General features: G+C 38.9%; 1 protein-coding gene across 7 annotated transcripts in view; it reads right to left on the bottom strand.

Annotated features, from left to right (window-relative positions):
• Positions 1-23,119, bottom strand: part of ptprc (protein tyrosine phosphatase receptor type C) — a 31,044-nt gene extending 7,925 nt beyond the window's left edge. Inside the window, exons 1-24 of one of the 7 annotated variants that reach the window (XM_064936035.1) lie at positions 23,020-23,119; positions 22,816-22,919; positions 11,247-11,270; positions 10,869-10,997; positions 10,484-10,546; positions 10,213-10,341; positions 9,664-10,122; positions 9,403-9,432; positions 9,052-9,288; positions 8,515-8,733; positions 6,792-6,917; positions 6,572-6,694; positions 6,288-6,428; positions 5,883-6,029; positions 5,398-5,609; positions 5,040-5,100; positions 4,666-4,774; positions 4,412-4,446; positions 4,061-4,170; positions 3,702-3,792; positions 905-981; positions 701-737; positions 402-499; positions 71-196 (exon numbers count right to left, since the gene is read on the bottom strand). In XM_064936035.1, coding sequence (XP_064792107.1) covers positions 71-196; positions 402-499; positions 701-737; positions 905-981; positions 3,702-3,792; positions 4,061-4,170; positions 4,412-4,446; positions 4,666-4,774; positions 5,040-5,100; positions 5,398-5,609; positions 5,883-6,029; positions 6,288-6,428; positions 6,572-6,694; positions 6,792-6,917; positions 8,515-8,733; positions 9,052-9,288; positions 9,403-9,432; positions 9,664-10,122; positions 10,213-10,341; positions 10,484-10,546; positions 10,869-10,997; positions 11,247-11,270; positions 22,816-22,879 — 2,847 coding nt within the window. In that variant the 5' untranslated portion in view covers positions 22,880-22,919; positions 23,020-23,119. Of the gene's footprint in view, positions 1-70; positions 197-401; positions 500-700; positions 738-904; positions 982-3,701; positions 3,793-4,060; positions 4,171-4,411; positions 4,447-4,665; positions 4,775-5,039; positions 5,101-5,397; positions 5,610-5,882; positions 6,030-6,287; positions 6,429-6,571; positions 6,695-6,791; positions 6,918-8,514; positions 8,734-9,051; positions 9,289-9,402; positions 9,433-9,663; positions 10,123-10,212; positions 10,342-10,483; positions 10,547-10,868; positions 10,998-11,246; positions 11,271-22,815 lie in introns of all 7 variants that reach the window. The other 6 variants (XM_064936036.1, XM_064936037.1, XM_064936039.1 and 3 more) reach the window with 6 other exon arrangements.
• Positions 23,120-23,533: the final 414 nt, after the last annotated feature.

Raw genomic sequence — 23,533 nt, 5'->3', positions numbered from 1 at the left:
AGGAACTACCGTGTTTGTGTATTTAAAAATAACAGATATCGCTGTATTAACCCTGTGAATATTGACTCACGTTGGTCAAGCTGAGGTGACGGATGATGTAATCGGGACAGTGCTCTTCTCTGTTCAGCTTCACAACAAACCCCTCAAAGATCTCCACGTCCCTTTCAGGAGACGGCCAGTACTGGGCACACTTGTTCTACAGGGGAAAAACAACACGGAAACAGTTAAATGCCAGTTAAATGTCATAGGAAAATATCTTCAGAGGACGAGCTGTCTTTTCCTGTTGTTCTGGTTTGAGCCGTGGGTGTAATCGAAAGGAAGCTCTGCTTTGCAAACCCAAGCAACATGCACACAAACGTGTTAAGTGTATAAACATAACCGTTTTACTGTTATTTGCTTACCCTGTTACTCTCCTCACAACGTGTTACCATGACGATGATAGAGGACTGTTGCTCCCAAACCATCCTCCAGAAATCCCCCACTGTCTCTTCCTTGGGACCTGCCACACACACACACACACACACACACACACACACACACACACACACACACACACACACACACACACACACACACACACACACACACACACACACACACACACACACACACACAACGTTGCAGAATAAAGACGCAAGGCCAACCCAACACTACACGATTCAGTGTGTAAAGATAATCATCAGTAAAAACAGCCCTTAACCTTGAGCTGCGATGTACTTCTTAGACTCCTTGAAACCCTGTAACGAAAGACAATTTGGCACAGCACACAATAGGTACAAAATAAGTTGGTATCATTACTAATTACTATGTATAGTAATCACTATATGTTTACTATTTTGCCATGTAGGTAAATTATGAGATAACATGACTGTTAAAAGCGAATAACCAAACGGGTGTTCCTTACGTCGATGAAGCTGGCGTTGATGTAGTCACAGCCAGTCTCTCCATTACCACTGGTCAGCTGGACACGGTTGTAGTCGTCTGATTGGACCGAGACATAAGGAAATAACTTCACTGATCTGAGAGGAGCAGTGTTCACATAGGATCAGGTGTTTTGCCTTGGGACAGCAGTGTTCATATAGGATAATGTGTTCTGCCTTCAGACAGCAGTGTTCATATAGGATAATGTGTTCTGCCTTCAGACAGCAGTGTTCATATAGGATAATGTGTTCTACCTGGGGACAGCAGTGTTGATATAGGATCATGTGTTCTGCCTTCAGACAGCAGTGTTCATATAGGATAATGTGTTCTGCCTTCAGACAGCAGTGTTCATATAGGATAATGTGTTCTGCCTTCAGACAGCAGTGTTCATATAGGATAATGTGTTCTACCTGGGGACAGCAGTGTTCATATAGGATAATGTGTTCTACCTGGGGACAGCAGTGTTCATATAGGATAATGTGTTCTACCTGGGGACAGCAGTGTTCATATAGGATAATGTGTTCTGCCTTCAGGCAGCAGTGTTCATATAGGATCATGTGTTCCGCCTTGGGACAGCAGTGTTCACATAGGATAATGTGTTCCGCCTTGGGACAGCAGTGTTCATATAGGATAATGTGTTCTGCCTTGGGACAGCAGTGTTCACATAGGATAATGTGTTCCGCCTTCAGACAGCAGTGTTCATATAGGATAATGTGTTCTACCTGGGGACAGCAGTGTTCATATAGGATAATGTGTTCCGCCTTCAGACAGCAGTGTTCATATAGGATAATGTGTTCTACCTGGGGACAGCAGTGTTCATATAGGATAATGTGTTCCGCCTTCAGACAGCAGTGTTCATATAGGATAATGTGTTCTACCTGGGGACAGCAGTGTTCATATAGGATAATGTGTTCTGCCTTCAGACAGCAGTGTTCATATAGGATAATGTGTCTGCCTTGGGACAGCAGTGTTCATATAGGATAATGTGTTCTGCCTTGGGACAGCAGTGTTCATATAGGATAATGTGTTCTGCCTTGGGACAGCAGTGTTCATATAGGATAATGTGTTCTGCCTTCGGACAGCAGTGTTCATATAGGATAATGTGTTCTGCCTTCAGACAGCAGTGTTCATATAGGATAATGTGTTCCGCCTTGGGACAGCAGTGTTCACATAGGATAATGTCTTCTGCCTTGGGACAGCAGTGTTCATATAGGATAATGTGTTCTGCCTTCAGACAGCAGTGTTCATATAGGATAATGTGTTCTGCCTTCAGACAGCAGTGTTCATATAGGATAATGTGTTCTGCCTTCAGACAGCAGTGTTCATATAGGATAATGTGTTCTGCCTTCAGACAGCAGTGTTCATATAGGATAATGTGTTCTACCTGGGGACAGCAGTGTTCATATAGGATAATGTGTTCTGCCTTCAGACAGCAGTGTTCATATAGGATAATGTGTTCCGCCTTGGGACAGCAGTGTTCATATAGGATAATGTGTTCCGCCTTGGGACAGCAGTGTTCATATAGGATAATGTGTTCCGCCTTGGGACAGCAGTGTTCATATAGGATAATGTGTTCTGCCTTCAGACAGCAGTGTTCATATAGGATAATGTCTTCTGCCTTGGGACATCAGTGTTCATATAGGATAATGTGTCTGCCTTGGGACAGTAGTGTTCATATAGGATAATGTGTTCTGCCTTCAGACAGCAGTGTTCATATAGGATAATGTCTTCTGCCTTGGGACAGCAGTGTTCATATAGGATAATGTGTTCTACCTGGGGACAGCAGTGTTCATATAGGATAATGTCTTCTGCCTGGGGACAGCAGTGTTCATATAGGATAATGTGTTCTACCTGGGGACAGCAGTGTTCATATAGGATAATGTGTTCTGCCTTCAGACAGCAGTGTTCATATAGGATAATGTGTTCCGCCTTGGGACAGCAGTGTTCATATAGGATAATGTGTTCTGCCTTCAGACAGCAGTGTTCATATAGAATAATGTCTTCTGCCTTGGGACAGCAGTGTTCATATAGGATAATGTGTCTGCCTTGGGACAGCAGTGTCCATATAGGATAATGTGTTCTGCCTTCAGACAGCAGTGTTCATATAGGATAATGTCTTCTGCCTTGGGACAGCAGTGTTCATATAGGATAATGTGTTCTACCTGGGGACAGCAGTGTTCATATAGGATAATGTCTTCTGCCTGGGGACAGCAGTGTTCATATAGGATAATGTGTTCTACCTGGGGACAGCAGTGTTCATATAGGATAATATCTTCTGCCTTGGGACAGCAGTGTTCATATAGGATAATGTGTCTGCCTTGGGACAGCAGTGTCCATATAGGATAATGTGTTCTGCCTTCAGACAGCAGTGTTCATATAGGATAATGTCTTCTGCCTTGGGACAGCAGTGTTCATATAGGATAATGTGTTCTACCTGGGGACAGCAGTGTTCATATAGGATAATGTCTTCTGCCTGGGGACAGCAGTGTTCATATAGGATAATGTGTTCTACCTGGGGACAGCAGTGTTCATATAGGATAATGTGTTCCGCCTTGGGACAGCAGTGTTCACATAGGATAATGTGTTCCGCCTTGGGACAGCAGTGTTCATATAGGATAATGTGTTCTGCCTTGGGACAGCAGTGTTCACATAGGATAATGTCTTCTGCCTTGGGACAGCAGTGTTCATATAGGATAATGTGTTCTACCTGGGGACAGCAGTGTTCATATAGGATAATGTGTTCCGCCTTCAGACAGCAGTGTTCATATAGGACCACTTACATGGTAGGATGTCTACGTAGCGGTTCTTGGGCTGGTTGCAGGACTTCTTGGCCTCTCTGACCGTGTTGCGGCTGAAGATCCTGGGGATGCTCTGTAGGGAGAGATGGGATCTGTGAGCTGAATGGTGGAATCACTGGAGCTGAGGTTAGGTGTCTGGGAAACATACAGTAAGTCTGCTAAATGACTTAAATGTAAATGTAAATGTAAGTATCTGCCCTAGAAATAGACTCAACACATCGCGAAAGAAACAGTAAATCCAGTAATTTACCATTTGATTTCTAACGTTCCTTTGTTTGTGTCTTTTCCTAAGTGTCTAAGACTGCTGATTGGCCAGGAGGTTGTGGGATTCTAACATTCACCTGAAACTCCTGGAGGAAAAGACGTCCCTCATCAGCGATTTTCCTCTTGTAGGCGTCCAGAAGCACCTCAGATCCGATTGGCTCCACGTTCAGCAGGTTCTCCTCATCACCTAGGAAACACCAATCAATGACAACCCCAACATACAGGAACAGGAAGAGATTGTATATTTTTGAAAGGTTTTAATGGAGAGAGTTCAAAGGGTAGAAGAGTCTATAGTCTTGCAACAGTCATAGGACATCTACTCATTCAATTGATGGAGTTCAGCAAGCGAGTGACTCTATGCACTTAAAGTAGATGGCTTTGTTTAAGAGCGTCTCAATCTGATCAAATTGGAAGAAATATTCACTTACTTGGCTGAATCAGCTCAATCTGTTCATCATTGTTGCTGTGGAACAAACAGTAATATCAGAGGATAGCAGATCTACTGTATGGTTGAATACCACCCTCTACCGTATAATCTACAGCACTAAATAGCCAAACTAGAATGGATCTAACGAAGCTACTACTTACACAGCTACCTCTTCAAATACAATCTGAAGGTAATCTGAAGCCTACTGTAGCATTTAGAGACTTCCTGTCAGACAGGGACTGACTAAATACTTACTTGGACTTCTTGCGCTGCAGGATGTAGATCTTGTAGAGAACGAAGATGAGCGCCAGAGACGTCAGGATGATGAGGAACACAAGGAACCCAATCACAGCTTTGTCATTGTCTGAAAACAGATGAGAAGAGTGGTAAAGGGGCATTTACTCAACAATGTAAAAGCAACACTGAATGCTGTTCAGCCTACAATGAATGGAGGGAGGAGGAGGGATAAATGGCCACTTGTTCATACAGTTCATCAAAGTAATATTATTTTGTTAATTGGAGTCAGAGAAAGGTCATATTCATACAAAGTGTATCATTTCAATCAGTCTGACTTGAGTATATTTATTGCTGGCTTCTGCATAAGATTCTGGAAATGTAAAACTACTTACAGCGAGTAGTAATGTGTGTTTCTATCCGTTTACTCGTGTATTTCCCATTGTATGTAAAGATCTGAAAAAAGAAGACATTCATGTATGATCCTTCCACCACAATAGTTCCTGGTCCCCACAAACCCACTGGGTTAACAGGAACGCACAATAATCAAGCCAATACTCTCGTTAATGATCATCCTGACTATGTGAACACATTACCTGAGAGACATACTGGTGAAACACCATTTCTACATCTTCTGTTTAACTCATCTACATACAGTACATAGAGCATTTCATTCAGCAGTATCTAATGCCACAATATATTACAGCATAGTCAATACATTAGGTTTTACTGTATGAATGTTGAATAACGTACCTGAACTGTGTAGTCTGCTAAATAGCTGAGGTCCGCAAATGTAAAATTGCATTTTTTTTGTTTTTTTTGTTTTGCCTCAGACCCAGTGATCGTTGCAATGTACCAGTTCTCTTTTCCCTTCCACTGAAATGGCTTTAATTCCTCACATGTAATGGTAAAAGCATTGTTCTGAGTATAAGTCACACTCGTTTTCCCCCGCACCTCATCAGGTACTGTCAAACACAAACATAGGCAACAGATTACATTATGGTCATCCTGTTCACAGATCCCAACAGATGTGAAGCAGTTATTTCATATAGGCCTGTTGTGAACTGCATTCTTCCACTTCATATTCTATGATCATTTACTACGGTTCAGAAACAGTTTTACTCAGCACCCTTCACTTCAACATTTGCACCGTGTAAAGATTGCGGCAGTATGTTAAAAATCATCATATTGATATATATTGTGAATGAAATGATATATGCAATGTATGTCACACTTACCTCCAGCTGCAGTTTGGATTGTCTCAGACACGCTTTGGAATGTATCGTAACTCATGTCTTTGTACCTTGGCTCAATTGAACAGATATAATTTGTGAACGGCTGCAATTGATTAAAATCATAATGTAATTCATCCGTGGTGTGACAATCTGAAAAATGGATGAAAAAGGAGTCAAAGCTTGATCTGAAATTCTTATCAATTAGTTGTTTGTTTTAAATATATATATAAATGATCTCATCTCCCACCTGAGGCAACTGCTTGTTCGACAAGCTGCCAGGGACATACAATTGTAAAGGCAACCACATCTTTAGGAAAACATACATGCCTGTGTATTCCATAGGGACTTATCATTAAAATAAGGTTAATTTGTTTGGTGGGTAAAATAATTACTTAACATGTAGCTTACCTTTAACTTTAACAGTCTCAATTCTACAGGAAACGCAGGAGTGAAATAGCTGAGTATTTTTGGGGCAGTTATTGCTCTGATTGGTCCATTTAAGGCTTATGGAGGTATTTGTGTTTGAAGACGTTTGGGTAATGTCCACTTCTACGGAGTGAAATATAAGAATAATATGATCATAGTGATACTGAAATAAATGCATGTTATGTCATGTTATAGGCTATTTTCAGTATTCAAATGTTTAAGTCGAGGGAGAGTTTATCTTAATATATGTTTTTATAATAACTTACTACACTTGATTTCAACGTCAATGGACTTGGTATTGATGACTTTACTGTTGTGAGTAATCTTTCCACTACAGTTGTATTTCTGAAAGGGTTCCAAATCAGTCAAGTTAATCGACCCGTTGTTTCCTGGACAAAAACAAGAGTGTTAGTGATTTCTTCCTTTGAAAAAATAAATTGTTATCATGTGTAAATTCATGTGAAATGTGGAAACATAATTTTTTACCTTCACAGGTGTAATGAATGTCCAGATCTTTAGGGCTACAGTTTTTTGGCTTGTTTTTCCATACTATTTCAACAGGGAGTACATTGTTGTATTCCAGATTGGGAGAGTGTTTGACTGTAGAATACTCTGTTTCAAAATAGGAAAGATTTAATTGTAGCCATGCACAAAAGAGACACAATAGTGATCCTGGTTAACACATGATGGTTTATCAGCAGCCGTGTACAATGTGGCCACAGCCTTTGATATTTGACTTTATTAGGATCTCTTTTAGTCCTCATTTGGACTAATCTTATAAGAGTATACAGTGCATTTGGAAAGTGTTCAGACCCCTTCCCTTTTCCACAAGTTGTTATGTTCCAGCATTATTCTCAAATGTATTAAATAAATACAAATCCTGACCAATCTACAAACAATATCCCATAATGACAAAGCAAAAACAAGTTTTTATAAAGGTTTGCACATTAATTATAAGTATTCAGACCCTTTGCTATGAGACTCGAAATTGAGCTCAGGTGCATCCTGTTTCCATTGATCAATCCTTGAGATGTTTCTACAACCTGATTGGAGTCCACCTGTGGTAAATTCAATTGATTGGACATGATTTGGAAAGGCACACACCTGTCTATATAAGGTCCCACAGTTGATAGTGCATGTCAGAGCAAAAACCAATCCATGAGGTTGAAGGAATTGTCCTTAGAGCTCCGAGACAGGATTGTGTCAAGGCACTGGGGAACGGTACTAAAACATTTCTGCAGCATTGAAGGTCCCCAAGAACACAGTAGCCTCCATCATTCTTAAATGGAAGAAGTTTGGAACCACCAAGATTCCTAGAGCTGGCCGCCCGGGGGAGAAAGACCTTGGACAGAGAGGTGACCAAGAACCTGATGGTCACTATGACAGAGTTCTAGAGTTCCTTTGTGGAGATGGGAGAACCTTCCAGAAGGACAACCATCTCTGCAGCACAATCAGGCCTTTATGGTAGAGTGGCCAGACGGAAGCCACTCCTCAGTGAAAGGCACATGACAGCCCGCTTGGAGTTTGCCAAAATCCACCTAAAGGACTCTCAGACCATGAGAAACAAGATTCTCTGGTCTGATGAAACCAAGATTGAACTCTTTGGCCTGAATGCCAAGCGTCATGTCTGGAAGAAACTAGGCACCATCCCTACGGTGAAGCATGTTGGTGGCAGCATCATGCTCTGGGGAGGTTTTTCAGAGGCAGGCACTTGGAGACTAGTCGGGATCGAGGGAAAGATTAATGGAGCAAAGTACAGATAGATCCTTGATGAAAACCTGCTCCAGAATGCTCAAGACCTCAACCTGGGGCCGTTGTCCAACAGGACAACGACCCTCACCACACAGCCAAGACAAAGCAGGAGTGGCTTCGGGACAATGTCCTTGAGTCGCCCAGCCAGAGCCCGGACTTGAACATGATTGACCATCTCTGGAAAGACCTGAAAATAGCTGTGCAGCGACACTCCCCATTCAACCTGACAAAGCTTGAGAGGATCTGCAGAGAAGAAAATGAGAAACTCCCCAAATAAAGGTGTGCCAAGCTTGTAGCGTCATATACTGTACTTTCCGAATGCACTGTACACTGTTGGTCAGGATTGTTTAAATAAAGGATAGCAGGTCATAGTGATTGAGAAATGTCCTTTGCTGTTGAGTAATTCCTGTTTAACATTTTAAATATTTTTCTTTCTGAGTGTTTATAGTAATCTCACCTGCTGTTATGGGTATAGTTTTGCTGATGTTGACACTGCAACCTCCAGGCACAGCTACATTGGTTGTGAAGTTTGTGCAGAAATGTTCATCTGAAAGCTCAAAACACTTGTCTTTGTCCCAGGTGATAACAGGACTGTTCCATTCAGCATCACTGATATCCCATTTCGTCACATAACACAAATATCCCGGCTTCGTGTTGGTGGAAAACTCTAGGTCATCTAAATCGTGCAAACATTTGTTAAAAGAAATATAGATTTTTAACAATTTTTCCAACATGTATTATTTTAGATAAGTATCATAGTCTACAGCTAGTTAACTACAAGTGAATTTACATAATAGTTATTATAAGTAAGTAATTTGTCATTGTATTGAGATTCAACCTAAAAAGATCCCTATATGTTACTACTAAACACAGTGACTGTTACATCCCACAATTTGTTTTCCTCCAAAGCATTATTTAGCCACAGGATTTAATAAGGATTATTAGTTCATATGTAATTAAATTAAACAGTGTATGCTCAGTGCCTTTGACATACCCATTTTCTCAGTCCTCAGAGTGCTATTTCCTTGGAGTTCACATTCAGGCTGAATCTTTGTCAAAGTGTATTTCCTGCAAGGCTTCAATGTTACCACAATAGTGGAGTTCACCGTTTGATGCTCAACAGTCATGTTTTTTCCTGATTCATCCTGGTACGATATGTTGTATGTGTCGGAGGTTGAGGCCTTTAAGTCAATCTGAAAGCCATAGCTGACAGGCATGACCGTGTATGTACCTATAAGATTAAATGAAAAGATTGATCATTATTTATTCATTTATTTATTCAGGTGAACTATCCCTATCATGCACAGTCTTAGAATGCATCTCAAACCAAAGAATTGGAACTCACACTTTGGCGGTGTTGGTTTAGTCTGGCTGCCTGAAAGACAGAACAGACAGGTGAGAATCCACGAGAACAACGTGACATTACAACATCACAACAATCCATTACAACATCACAACAATCCATTACAACATCACAACATTCCATTACAACATCACAACAATCCATTACAACATCACAACATTCCATTACAACGTCACAACAGTAGGAGAAACATGATCTACTATCAATGGACACAACACAGCATCCCATGGAGGAGAGGCCAACCTGTGGGGATAGCTGTAGTGGAAGTCAGGGTGCTTGCAGGTGAGGTTTGGTTGTGGATGGGTGGAGTGCTTGTAGGCAAAGATGGAGAGGTCGAGTTGTTTGTAGGCAAAGCCTGGGTTTGAGAGGTGGAGGTGTTTGTAGGAAAGGCTTGGGTTTGGTTGAGGGTGCTTGCAGGGTCAGATGTCTGGGTTTGGTTGAGGGTGCTTGCAGGGTCAGATGTCTGGGTTTGGTTGAGGGTGCTTGCAGGGTCAGATGTCTGGGTTTGGTTGAGGGTGCTTGCAGGGTCAGATGTCTGGGTTTGGTTGAGGGTGCTTGCAGGGTCAGATGTCTGGGTTTGGTTGAGGGTGCTTGCAGGGTCAGATGTCTGGGTTTGGTTGAGGGTGCTTGCAGGGTCAGATGTCTGGGTTTGGTTGAGGGTGCTTGCAGGGTCAGAAGTGCTTGTGCTCGAGTCGCCAGTTGCTATAAAATAGAGAACGACACTTTTGATGTGAGACAGAAACAACACATTTTACAGCATTAACAGACGTTAATGTAGGAGGTATACATTACCGTTGGAGAGGGTAGCTTGGCTTGATGCCTGAGTGATGATGTTTGAGGTGGGGGTAAGCGAACTGAGTGAAGGTGAGAGGGTGGTAGTGGTCGTCGTGGTGATGGTGGTGGTGTTTGGAAATAAGGGGCCTGATATAAATCATCTCAGTTAGAGAGAGAAATCACAATAAATAACAAAATGAATAAAAATGATGTGATCAGCTACTGGTAATGGCTTATTTTCCAACAGATCCAGCATGACTCGATGAAAGATTCTGCTTTGCAGGTTTACCTATGGAGTCGTTTGCTTTCTTGGTGGATTGTGTGGGTGAAGGAGTGGAGATGTTGCTTTTGTCTGTGGATAAAAGTGACAGAGTGAGTGTTGAAAGTTTATTTTGGGGAGAGTTGAGGCAGGAGAGAAGTGAGTGGATAGTTGGTTGGTTGGTTGGTTGGTTGGTTGGTTGGTTGACTGATGGAGGCTCAAAACTACAATGCTCTTGTTCTTATTCTGAACTTACCAAACCATGTTTCGTCCGTGACATAGACAGTGTGTTCAAAATCACCACAACTGACATTTCACAACTAACACTCTGACTTCACTTTAGAGAGAGAAATCAAACATATCACTGATGTAAACGGAGGTCGCCTACACCCGGACACTCCAGTGTAGTATTTACCTTGCTCATTTATGGGTGGAGGAGTGGTTGAGTTGGATGCTGTCTGAGAGTTTAAAGGTGTGATGGGAATGCTTGTGGGTTGGTTGGCGATGGCTACTATTCCTGGTGGGGGTATTGTTGCTGTGGAGCCTTGGATGAGAGAGTGAGAGTGAGAGTGAGAGGCTGAGATGAAGATTTTACCCCATAGAGCTAAATGTAGAAGCATAGGATCTCTATGGGGTTGACCAACTTTGGAGCTGGACACCTTGTTGCTGCCTCTGAGCATTAATGTGAATAGCATCTGCAATCATGCAACGGTCACCTTCAGATGTGGACAAATCATGACTGATTCTGGGGGATAAAGACATGAATTAGAGAATAATTTTAAGACCAACTGACCTCCTGAAGTTGCATCCCCGTCACCTATAAAATGAGAAGAGAATTATAGTTTTTTACATTCACACATTTAAGTCATCATCAAGGACTTATGGCCAACATTACTATCTAACATTACATCAATCTGAAAACGTATTTATCTGAAATGAACTGCTATAAACATCGACCAACATTGTATTTGGTCAGATTTATCAAGCACATAACTTCCTCCAAAGCTTTACCCTGTACATCACAGGAGGCTGCTGAGCAGAGAATGGCTCATAACCGTGGCTGGAATGTAGAATGGTATCAAACGCATGGAAGCTCTGTGTTTGATGAATTCAATACCATTCCATTCCAACCGTTACTATGAATCCGTCCTCCTCAGTTAAGGTGGCACCAGCCTCCTGTGGTGTATATATTGACTTCCTTACTGCTCGTAGCTAGCCGGGGAGGAAAGGGCGTTGTTAGCAGTGGTGGTTTGTGTGTGAGTGTGAGTGTGGCATAACCTGGTAGCCATGGTAACTCGGAGCAGAGCGAACACTCTATTTCAGCATCCGACCACAGTTTCCTGCTTCGCATCAAGCCCAGAGATGAGAACCCAATCCCCTTTCTGTTCTAAGAACAGCAATCGTTCATCTTCAGTTTTGTCCCAACTGCAGATGTACAGTATGATGTTTGACTATAATGCACACAGGTGTGAACGCACCAAGGCTCTTGACCATTTTAAATATATATATATATATATATATATATGTTGTTGTTTTTACATCACATGAGATAAGTATGGAATTTCGCTACACTCGCATTAACATCTGCTAACCATGTGTATGTGACAAATAAAATTTGATTTGATTTGATTTGATTTGAATGTTCCAGACCCAATTACACCTTTAAGGTCTGGTCTACTTTAGATGATTTGTGCTGTTAACATTGTACTGGATTTCCTGTAACCAAAACCCTGAGCTTCTAAGGCAAAATGCAAAATGCAGCAACTTCAAATGTTTACTTCCTTATTTCAATACAATAAGGTTGTCACAATGTTTCAGCATACACTTGCTTTGGTTTGGCTTGACCCGCAAGTATTTTCCTACATAGGACTCATACAAAACGACACACTTAGAGCTGTAGAAGTATTCAACCCAAAATGAACTGCTATAACACTGTGTTTCTCTTCCATTTGAACAGAGACCTACAGCAGAAATGAGAATGTGACAGAGGCTGCTTGAACAATAATTAGACTTCAGGAAGTGTTTTTTTTTTTGCTCAACTCTGGTTTATGTGTTTTAGTGTTTCCAAGGGAGATGGGTGCACCCTGCACTGCCATTTTACTGGTCCGCCCACCCAATGAAAACCTGGTAAGATGCTGCTGTTGTGACTGGCTGGGGATTCTTTTTGTTACTTTTTCACACGACTACACCTCTTCAGGCTTGAAAGGTATTACTCTCAGTTTGTGAATATGTAACTGAGGTAGTGGGTGAACCACCAGTGAGTCTGCTATCAAAGTTTGATTGCAGAAGTGAAATGTCTTCACACATCCAGTGTAGGTTGTTTGCAATTGCAAAAAAAAATCGACCATTAAGAGGAAGCTATGCATTTACTTAAAGGAGAGCTAGTTGCTAGGTACTTTGCATAGAGGCCTGTAGGGGTTCTGGTGGCCCGTTCTCATCAATGGCATGATGGCCAAGTTGGGGTGTGATAACGTGATAAAGATGGCCAAGGTGGGGTGTGATAACGTGATAAAGATGGCCAAGGTGGGGTGTGATAACGTGATAAAGATGGCCAAGGTGGGGTGTGATAACGTGATAAAGATGGCCAAGGTGGGGTGTGATAACGCGATAAAGATGGCCAAGGTGGGGTGTGATAACGCGATAAAGATGGCCAAGGTGGGGTGTGATAACGTGATAAAGATGGCCAAGGTGGGGTGTGATAACGTGATAAAGATGGCCAAGGTGGGGTGTGATAACGTGATAAAGATGGCCAAGGTGGGGTGTGATAACGCGATAAAGATAGCCAAGGTGGGGTGTGATAACGTGATAAAGATGGCCAAGGTGGGGTGTGATAACGTGATAAAGATGGCCAAGGTGGGGTGTGATAACGCGATAAAGATGGCCAAGGTGGGGTGTGATAACGCGATAAAGATGGCCAAGGTGGGGTGTGATAACGCGATAAAGATGGCCAAGGTGGGGTGTGATAACGTGATAAAGATGGCCAAGGTGGGGTGTGATAACGTGATAAAGATGGCCAAGGTGGGGTGTGATAACGTGATAAAGATGGCCAAGGTGGGGTGTGATAACGTGATAAAGATGGCCAAGGTGGGGTGTGATAACGTGATAAAGATGGCCAAGGTGGGGTGTGATAACGTGATAAAGATGGCCAAGGTGGGGTGTGATAACGTGATAAAGATGGCCAAGGTGGGGTGTGATAACGTGATAAAGATGGCCAAGGTGGGGTGTGATAACGTGATAAAGATGGCCAAGGTGGGGTGTGATAACGTGATAAAGATGGCCAAGGTGGGGTGTGATAACGTGATAAAGATGGCCAAGGCGACATGTGACGAAGGCTATCTCCCCCAATCTCTCTCTCAAAAGCTACATTTAATCCATTTTAAATTCAACACCACTAAATGTTGAAAAAATCGAATGATGGGAAACTTTCTTCAGAAAATATTCTCACCCCTGTATATATAAATATATATACAGTAACTTCAGAAAATATTCTCACCCCTTGATTTGTTCCACATTTTATTGTGTTACAGCCTAAATTTAAAAATAATTAAATTGAGATTTTGAGTCACTGGTCTACACATAATACCCCATAATGTCAAAGTGGAATATATCATTTTTGTTTTACAAATGAATAACAAATTAAACGTTTAAAATGTCTTTACTCAATGAGTATTCAACCACTTTGTTATGGCAAGTCTAAATATATTCAGGAGTTAACATGTGTTAAACAAATCACATAATAAGTTGCATGGACTGAACAATAATAGTGTTTAACATGACTTTTAAATGACTTCCTCATCTCTGTACCCCACCCATACAATGTCTCGCAAAGAAGGGCACCTAAATGCATTTTTAAAAAGCAGACATTGAATATCCCTTTGAGCATGGTGAAGTTATGAATTACACATTGGATGGTGTATCAATACACCCAGTTACAAACAAATATAGTTGCCAGAGAGGAAGGAAACCGCTCAGGGATTTCACCATGAGACCAATGTTGTCTTTAAAAAAGTTAGAGTTTAATGATGTGATGGTAGAAAATTGAGGATGGATCAACAACATTGTAGTTACTCCACAATACTCACTCACATTAATAATGACAGAGTGAAAAGAAGGAAGCCCATACAGAATACAAATATTCCAAAACAATACAACAAACACATCCTGTTTGCAATAAGGCACTAAAATAAAACTGCCAAAATGTGACAAAGAAATGTACTTTATGTCCTGAATAAAAAGTGTTTTGTTTGGGGAAAATCTAATACAACACATCACTGAGTATGATCATGTTAAACGCTATTATTGCACAGAGTGATTCCATGCAACTTATTAAGCAAATGTTTACTCCTGAACTTATTAAGCAAATGTTTACTCCTGAACTTATTAAACAAATGTTTACTCCTGAACTTATTAAACAAATGTTTACTCCTGAACTTATTAAGCAAATGTTTACTCCTGAACTTATTAAGAAAATGTTTACTCCTGAACTTATTAAGCAAATGTTTACTCCTGAACTTATTAAACAAATGTTTACTCCTGAACTTATTAAGCAAATGTTTACTCCTGAACTTATTAAGCAAATGTTTACTCCTGAACTTATTAAACAAATGTTTACTCCTGAACTTATTAAGCAAATGTTTACTCCTGAACTTATTAAGCAAATGTTTACTCCTGAACTTATTAAACAAATGTTTACTACTGAACTTATTAAGCAAATGTTTACTCCTGAACTTATTAAACAAATGTTTACTCCTGAACTTATTAAGCAAATGTTTACTCCTGAACTTATTAAACAAATGTTTACTCCTGAACTTGTTAAGCAAATGTTTACTCCTGAACTTATTAAGCAAATGTTTACTCCTGAACTTATTAAACAAATGTTTACTCCTGAACTTATTAAGCAAATGTTTACTCCTGAACTTATTAAACAAATGTTTACTCCTGAACTTATTAAGCAAATGTTTACTCCTGAACTTATTAAACAAATGTTTACTCCTGAACTTATTAAGCAAATGTTTACTCCTGAACTTATTAAGCAAATGTTTACTCCTGAACTTATTAAGCAAATGTTTACTCCTGAACTTATTAAGCAAATGTTTACTCCTGAACTTATTAAGCTTGCCATAACAAATGAGATGACTACTTTTTGACTGAGGACATTTCTGCATTTCATTTTTTATTCATTTGTAAAAATGTCAAAAAACACAATTCCACATTATGGGGTATTGTGTGTGAATACTTTCTGAAGGCACTATATATATATATATATATATATATATATATATAGTCATATATAGTCATATATAGTCATATATACTAGTCATATATATAAATATACAGTGCATTTGGAAAGTATTCAGACCCCTTGACTTTTTCCACATTTTGTTACATTGCTCTATTTCCTCATCAATCTACACAAAATACCCCATAATAACAAAGCAAAAACTGTTTTTTGGTAAGGTTTGAAAATGTATAAAAAAATAAAATAAACAGACATACTTTATTTACATCAGTATTCAGACCCTCTGATATGAGACTCCAAATTGAGCTCAGGCACATCCTGTTTCTATTAATCATGCTTTAGATGTATCTACAACTTGATTGGAGTCCACCTGTGGTACATTCAATTGATTGGACATGATTTGGGAAGGCACACACCTGTCTATATAAGGTCCCACAGTTGACAGTGCATGTCATAGCAAAAACCGAGCCATGAGGTCGAGGGAATTGTACGTAGAGCTCCGAGAGAGGATTGTGTCGAGGCACAGATCTGGGGGAGGGTACCAAAAAATGTCTGCATCGTTGAAGGTCCCCAAGAGCACAGTGGCCTCCATCATTCTTAAATGGAAGAAGTTTGGAACCACCAAGACTCTTCCTAGAGCTGGCCACCCAGCTAAACTGAGCAATAGGGGAGAAGGGCCTTGGTCAGGAAGGTGACCAAGAACCTGATGGTCACTATGACAGAGCTCCAGAGTTCCTCTGTGGAGATGGGAGAAAATTCCAGAAGGACAACCATCCCTGCAGCACTCCACCAATCAGGCCTTTATGGTAGGGTGGCCAGACAAAAGCCACTCCTCAGTAAAAGGCACATGGCAGCCAAATGGAGTTTGCTAAAAGGCACCTAAAGCACTCTCAGACCATGAGAAACAAGATTCTCTGAACTGATGAAACCAATACTGAAGTGAATGCCAAACGTCACTTCTGGAGGAAACCTGGCACCATCCCTATGGTGAAGGATGGTGGTGGCAGCATCTTGCTGTAGGGATGTTTTTCAGCGGCAGTGACTGGGAAACTAGTCAGGATTGAGGGAAAGATGAACAGAGCAAAGAACATAGATCCTTGATGAAAACCAGCTCCAGAGCGCTCAGGGCCTCAGAGTGGGGCGAAGGTTCACCTTCCAACAGGACAACAACCCTAAGTACACAGCAAATACAACTCAGGAGTGGCTTCGGGACAAGTCTCTGAATGTCCTTGAGTAGCTCAGCCCGAGCCCGGTCTTGAACCCGATCTAACATCTCTGGAGAGACCTAAAAATAGTTGTGCAGCAACGCTTCCCATCCAACCTGACAGAGCTTGAGAGGATCTGCAGAGAAGAATGGGAGAAACTCCCGTGCCAAGCTTGTAGCGTCATACCCAAGAAGACTTGGGGTTGTAATTGCTGCTAAAGGTGCTTCAACAAAGTACTGAGTAAAGGGTCTTGAATACTTAAGTACATTTGACATTTTATTTTTTATACATATGCAAACTGTTTTAAAAAACTGTTTTTGCTTGTCATTATGGGGTATTAATATAGAATATATTAATATATTAATATGAGAATAAAAAATCGAATAAAAATTTAGAATAAGGCTGTAACGTAACAAAATGTGGAGAAAGTCAAGGGATCTGAATACTTTCCAAATGCACTGTATGCTTCAGAACCCAAAAGTTGCTGACTTGATTGTTGACCAATGACTAGTCACCGGCATTGGCGCGCAAAGGTGAATGCGCATATCCTGATTCGTGACTAGAAATAACTTGTTTCATTTCCTCCAGATTTTCCTGGCAAACAGTTGGCTTATGTTAATCATCCATATGAAATACAGTTTATCAATCTACTACAGACTCATCTCTGCTAGAACATGGAAAGTACTGTATAGATGGAAAGCCTGATGTATTGATTTTAACTTTTAGTTTTTTGTTTAATATTCACTTTCATTTGCAATCTTCTGCTTTTAAAGAGCAACTATTTTAGTTTATCATTGAAGTCAAAGACCATTTCTTTCCCTTGATGTTAAAACAAGACTATGGCTTTAAATGTGATATTGTACCTTGACTTTAAATGTGATATTGTACCTTGACTTTAAATGTGATATTGTACCTTGACTTTTAAAAATTAAAACAGTATGTGATTGTATATTTTACTTTGTGATTTGATTGATCATTGTCATATTTCAGATGAGCCAAGATAGTGACCATTCTTTTTTGGGGCGTTGAGGGTCGAAATGTCAGCAAGACCACTGGGATACATGATAATGGTAACAAATGGAGTTGGTTTGGATATAATAATTGATATAGTAATGGGTATAGTAATGGATATAGTAATGTATATAATAATGGATATAGTAATGGGTATAGTAATGGATATAATAATTGATATAGTAATGGATATAGTAATGGATATAATAATGGATATAGTAATTGATATAGTAATGGATATAGTACTGGATTTAGTAATGGATATAATAATTGATATAGTAATGGATATAGTAATGGATATAACAATGGATGTAGTAATGGATTTAGTAATGGATATAATAATTGATATAGTAATGGATTTAGTAATGGATATAGTAATGGATATAATAATGGATATAATAATGGATATAATAATGGATATAGTAATTGATATAGTAATGGATATAGTAATGGATTTAGTAATGGATATAATAATGGATATAGTAATGGATATAGTAATGGATATAATAATGGATATAGTAATGGATTTGGTAATGGATATAATAATTGATATAGTAATGGATTTAGTAATGGATATAATAATGGATGTAGTAATGGATATAGTAATGGATTTAGTAATGTATATAATAATTGATATAGTAATGGATTTAGTAATGGATATAATAATTGATATAGTAATGGATATAGTAATGGATATAATAATGGATGTAGTAATGGATATAGTAATGGATATAATAATAGATATAGTAATTGATACAGTAATGGATATAGTAATGGATTTAGTAATGGATATAATAATGGATATAGTAATGGATATAGTAATAGATATAATAATGGATGTTGTAATGGATATAGTAATGGATGTAGTAATGTATATAATAATGGATATAGTAATGGGTATAGTAATGGATATAGTAATTGATATAGTAATGGATATAGTAATGGATTTAGTAAGGGGTATAATTATTGATATAGTAATGGATATAGTAATGGATATAATAATGGATATAGTAATGGATATGGTAATGGGTATAGTAATGGATATAATAATGGATATAGTAATGGGTATAGTAATGGATATAATAATGGATATAGTAATGGATATAGTAATGGATATAGCAATGTATATAATAATGGATATAGTAATGGGTATAGTAATTGATATAGTAATGGATATAGTAATGGATTAGTAATGTATATAATTATGGATATCGTAATGGATATAAAAATGGATATAGTAATGGATATAGTCATGGATATAATAATAGATATAGTAATGGATATAGTAATGGTTATAATAATGGATATAGGAATGGATATAGTAATGGATATAGTAATGGATATAGTAAAGGATATAGTAATGGATATAATAATGGATATAATAATAGATATAGTAATGTATATAGTAATGGATATAATAATGGATATAGTAATGGATATAGTAATTGAAATAGTAATGGATATAATAATGGCTATAGTAATGGATATAGTAATGGATATAGTAATGGTTATAATAATGGATATAGTAATGGAAATAGTAATGGATATAATCATGGATCTAGTAATAGATATAATAATGGATATAGTAATGGATATAATAATGGATATAGTAATGGAAATAGTCATGGATATAGTCATGGATATAGTCATGGATCTAGTAATAGATATAATAATGGATATAATAATGGATATAGTAATGGATATAGTAATGGATTTAGTAATGGATATAATAATTTATATAGTAATGGATATAATAATGGATATAGTAATGGATTTAGTAATGGATATAATAATTGATATAGTAATTGATAAAGTAATGGATATAGTAATGGATTTAGTAATGGATATAATAATTTATATAGTAATGGATATAGTAATGGATATAATAATGGATCTAGTAATAGATATAATAATGGATATAATAATGGATATAGTAATGGATATAGTAATGGATTTAGTAATGGATATAATAATTGATATAGTAATGGATATAATAATTGATATAGTAATGGATATAGTCATGGATATAATAATGGATACAGTAATGGATATAATAATGGATATAGTAATTGATATAATAATGGATATAGTAATGGATATAGTAATCGATATAATAATGGATATAGCAATGGATATAGTAATGGATATAATAATGGATATAGTAATGGATATAATAATGGGTATAGTAATGGATATAGTAATGGATATAGTAATGGATATAATAATGGATATAGTAATGGATATAGTAATGGATATAATAATTTATATGGTCATGGATATAGTAATGGATATAATAATGGATATAATAGTAATGGATACATTTTTCTTGTTTTTGCATTATACCCCCCCACCCCCCCAAAAAAGGTCTATGCACAGCCTTGCTCTCTCTCTGTCTCTCTATAATTTACATTTACAGATAAGATGTTGCTCTGCTACGCCTCATCCTCCTCTTCACCACATCCCCCTCTCCTTCCTGAAACACTGTTTTAATCATACAGCTCTATGAACATTTCAACACCGCTTCTTCATTTCAAAGGCTTCTGCTTTTCTCTCGTCATTTTCTTAAGTTTCATCTCAGCCACCGCCGGGACACGTTTATTAGGCAGGAATAGGCCATCGCCTATTGCGGAAGATTGACGAGGGTGGAATTTTCTGAGCTGTACTGATCAAGATGTACCTCCAACAACAATACATTAAACCTGACGTAATTCTGCCCCAAAATAATGACAGCTTTTTAGGGCGGCGTTGATGCCGTCCTGTGATAAGCAGTATCCACTTTGTCAAAGGTTGGGGCACAAAATATTTTTGCTTGTCCACTCCCAGCGCGCCTCTCCAGGATGCTGTTGAAGAGATGCATCGCTTCTAACATAAATCATGTAGCAGACATTGACATCTACATATACGGAAGAAAGAGTATGTGGCCTTTTCTGTAGCCTACAGGCTGGAGATAAAATGGATGACAATGTAATGAGACAGACACTTTTTACATCAGGTTTCTCCAGATCAAATAGCCTAAAGTAAAGTATGCCCAATCAAATAAAAAATGTGCTGTCATGTTAACAAACAACATATCCTAAAACCAAGACAGGTTCAAGTAAAATGGACAATATAGAATGGACAATCACAAGTTTCACCTCATTGTCATGATCAGTGGTTTCGAGTGTGTATCCTAAACATTTTTCACAATCTGAAAATAGTGAAAAAGAAAATTCTTCTGCATTTCCCACTGTGTAAACACATTGCAAATAGGCTCACGATAACTCCAGATAACGTTGGGTAGCTGATATTCATAGCTTAAATAGCCAAATTGATTAGTTACAGGAATCAGGATTAATAAAGCCAACTCAACGGCCTGTTTTACAAAATGGTGGGCCTACCACATGGATGGGCATTCATAAAATTCCATCGTGACCGACACGGTAGGCTACACCCCACTAAGCACGTGCCCTCTTTTTTTCTTATTTTTTTTGTGTTTTAAAAACGGTAGGCTTACCACATAGATGGGCATTCATAAAATTGAATTTCAGGCAATACTGTACGCTACACCTCAGTGAGCACGGGCCGACGCCTTTTGGAATTATTTTTTTGGACCGGCCTGACCTCAACGTCCACGGACATTGATTTTTGGTCCGGTCCAGACCAAATCTAAATCAATAATGTTTGGTTCACATTTTGTACGGTCTGGACAAGTCTTGATTTGTCCCAAATAAATCAAGGCTATAAATGACATATTTTCAACTTTCATTCAGAATCAAAGCTGAGCCTGATTTCAACATCCGGGAAACACATCTTTTCAACTGTCATTCAGAACCGAAACCTGATTTCAACATCTGGAAAATATGTTTTTTTCAACGTCCTGGAAAATATTTATTATAAACATATGGAAAACACATATTTTCACCTTTCATTCAGAACCTAAATTGATCCTAACTTCAGCACCTGGAAAATATATATTTAAAATATATATTTTATTTTAATTTTGCTTACTGGGACTATTCTAGTTTTGCCGGTGCATTTTTTGGTCTCGCCTAGTGTGGCAGAACAGCAAGGACCGGCCCTGACCTCAGCTATAGCTTTACCAGGAAGTGCAGACAGGCCGCTCAAAATGGAACACGGAAGTGGTTGAGCTGTGATCTGTCTAAAAAGAACCCCACATCTGAACTCTGTGTGTCTTACTGCAGTTGATAGAAGTACATTCTACATTCAGAACATTCACATGTATTGGAGATTCACGCTAAATATACACAAACAAGGGTGTACTTTTGCACACAGAGCAAGAGGTTTTGAATGTAGCGTTGTTGCACAGTGAAAGGCAGGTATTAGCTTCAGATTATTACTTAGACGTTAAGTCCCTGATCTAGATAGATATCCAATCACTGAATGCATTTTAGTGGACCAAGTTAAGAGTAAGAATTTGACTAATCACTAATCAGGTGTGTCCTTTCTCTGAGGGGAACATGAGGGGACCAACTCAGCAGACTTCTCTTTAAAAGCTAGTCCTCCAGGTGACGCCCACCCAGACAGTTTTGAGAAGGACTTGACAATCTCAGTTACTCTATTCCAACTCCGTTTTAATAGTTAAACCTAACAAAGTTATTTGCATTTTGATTGGTCTGAAAATAAGTATACCATATCCTGCTTGAACCACAGCCCTTTATCCCTCTCTCAAACATGATTGATCAATTGTCAACATTAGAAATTCCTGTAGAAAATGCCTCAAGTAAATTAGATTTGATCAACCTTATTAAATGCACCTCTTACACTCCTTGAGTGATCGCATCGGGCTACATTTTCTTAAACAATTCCATGTACTTTATTGGTGAATTTAGGCCCCACAGCCCTGTCACCATTAAAGGGATAACAGCCCTCCCATCAGCTCCATCCCCTGGGTATCATACTGTACTTACATATGGCCAGCTCTATGAGCCCAGTACATAGCAGCAGGATCTTCAGTCCATAGAGCCCTGCCATGTCCAGGAGCGACGATCACACTACCCAGAGACCATACGTCCTAAAGGTAACGCCAAAAGAAACTCTTACAAATTATCCGTCTTATTCTCAACAACAAAAAAACAAAAAAAAACGTTGAAATTGTGTGTATTTGTCTTTACGTATGTCTTCCCTCCGGTCTTATCAGCGGACACAGCTTCCTGAATGTGTTCCCCTAACCCTAAACCTCGCCTCTGGTCCCTCAGCGCTACGCGACAAGTGATGTCACAGCAAGCTGAGACTCTGTACTTTACCTTATTTTACAGGAAGTTCCATTTCATCTACGCCACACATCTCCTTCCCTCCACTTCTGCACTTTCCTCTAAGGTGCACAGCATCAGATACATACAAAATACATATGTTTGTTTAGTGTAGCCTGGATTTAAGTGTGTTTAGACATTTAACTAATCTTCAGAGAAGGAGAGGGTCTCACAGTGAGACATGGCTGATTTGTCCGTAAAAGTGTTAAACAAAAGGTTCTCTGAACTCACAAACGAGGATTACTTCCATATAACAGAGTTATAAGTGTTGAATAGTATAGTTTGTCCTGTGTGGTTCAGTTGGTCTTGCATGGTGCTTACGATGCCAAGAGTCGTGGGTTCGATTCCCACCGGGGCCACACATACAAAATGTATG

Source organism: Oncorhynchus masou, chromosome 24 (genome assembly GCF_036934945.1).
Source record: "Oncorhynchus masou masou isolate Uvic2021 chromosome 24, UVic_Omas_1.1, whole genome shotgun sequence".
NCBI classification, from domain to species: Eukaryota; Metazoa; Chordata; class Actinopteri; order Salmoniformes; family Salmonidae; genus Oncorhynchus; species Oncorhynchus masou.
The sequence above is the reverse complement of the archived record's forward strand: the minus strand, read 5'-3'. Positions and strand labels throughout refer to the sequence as shown.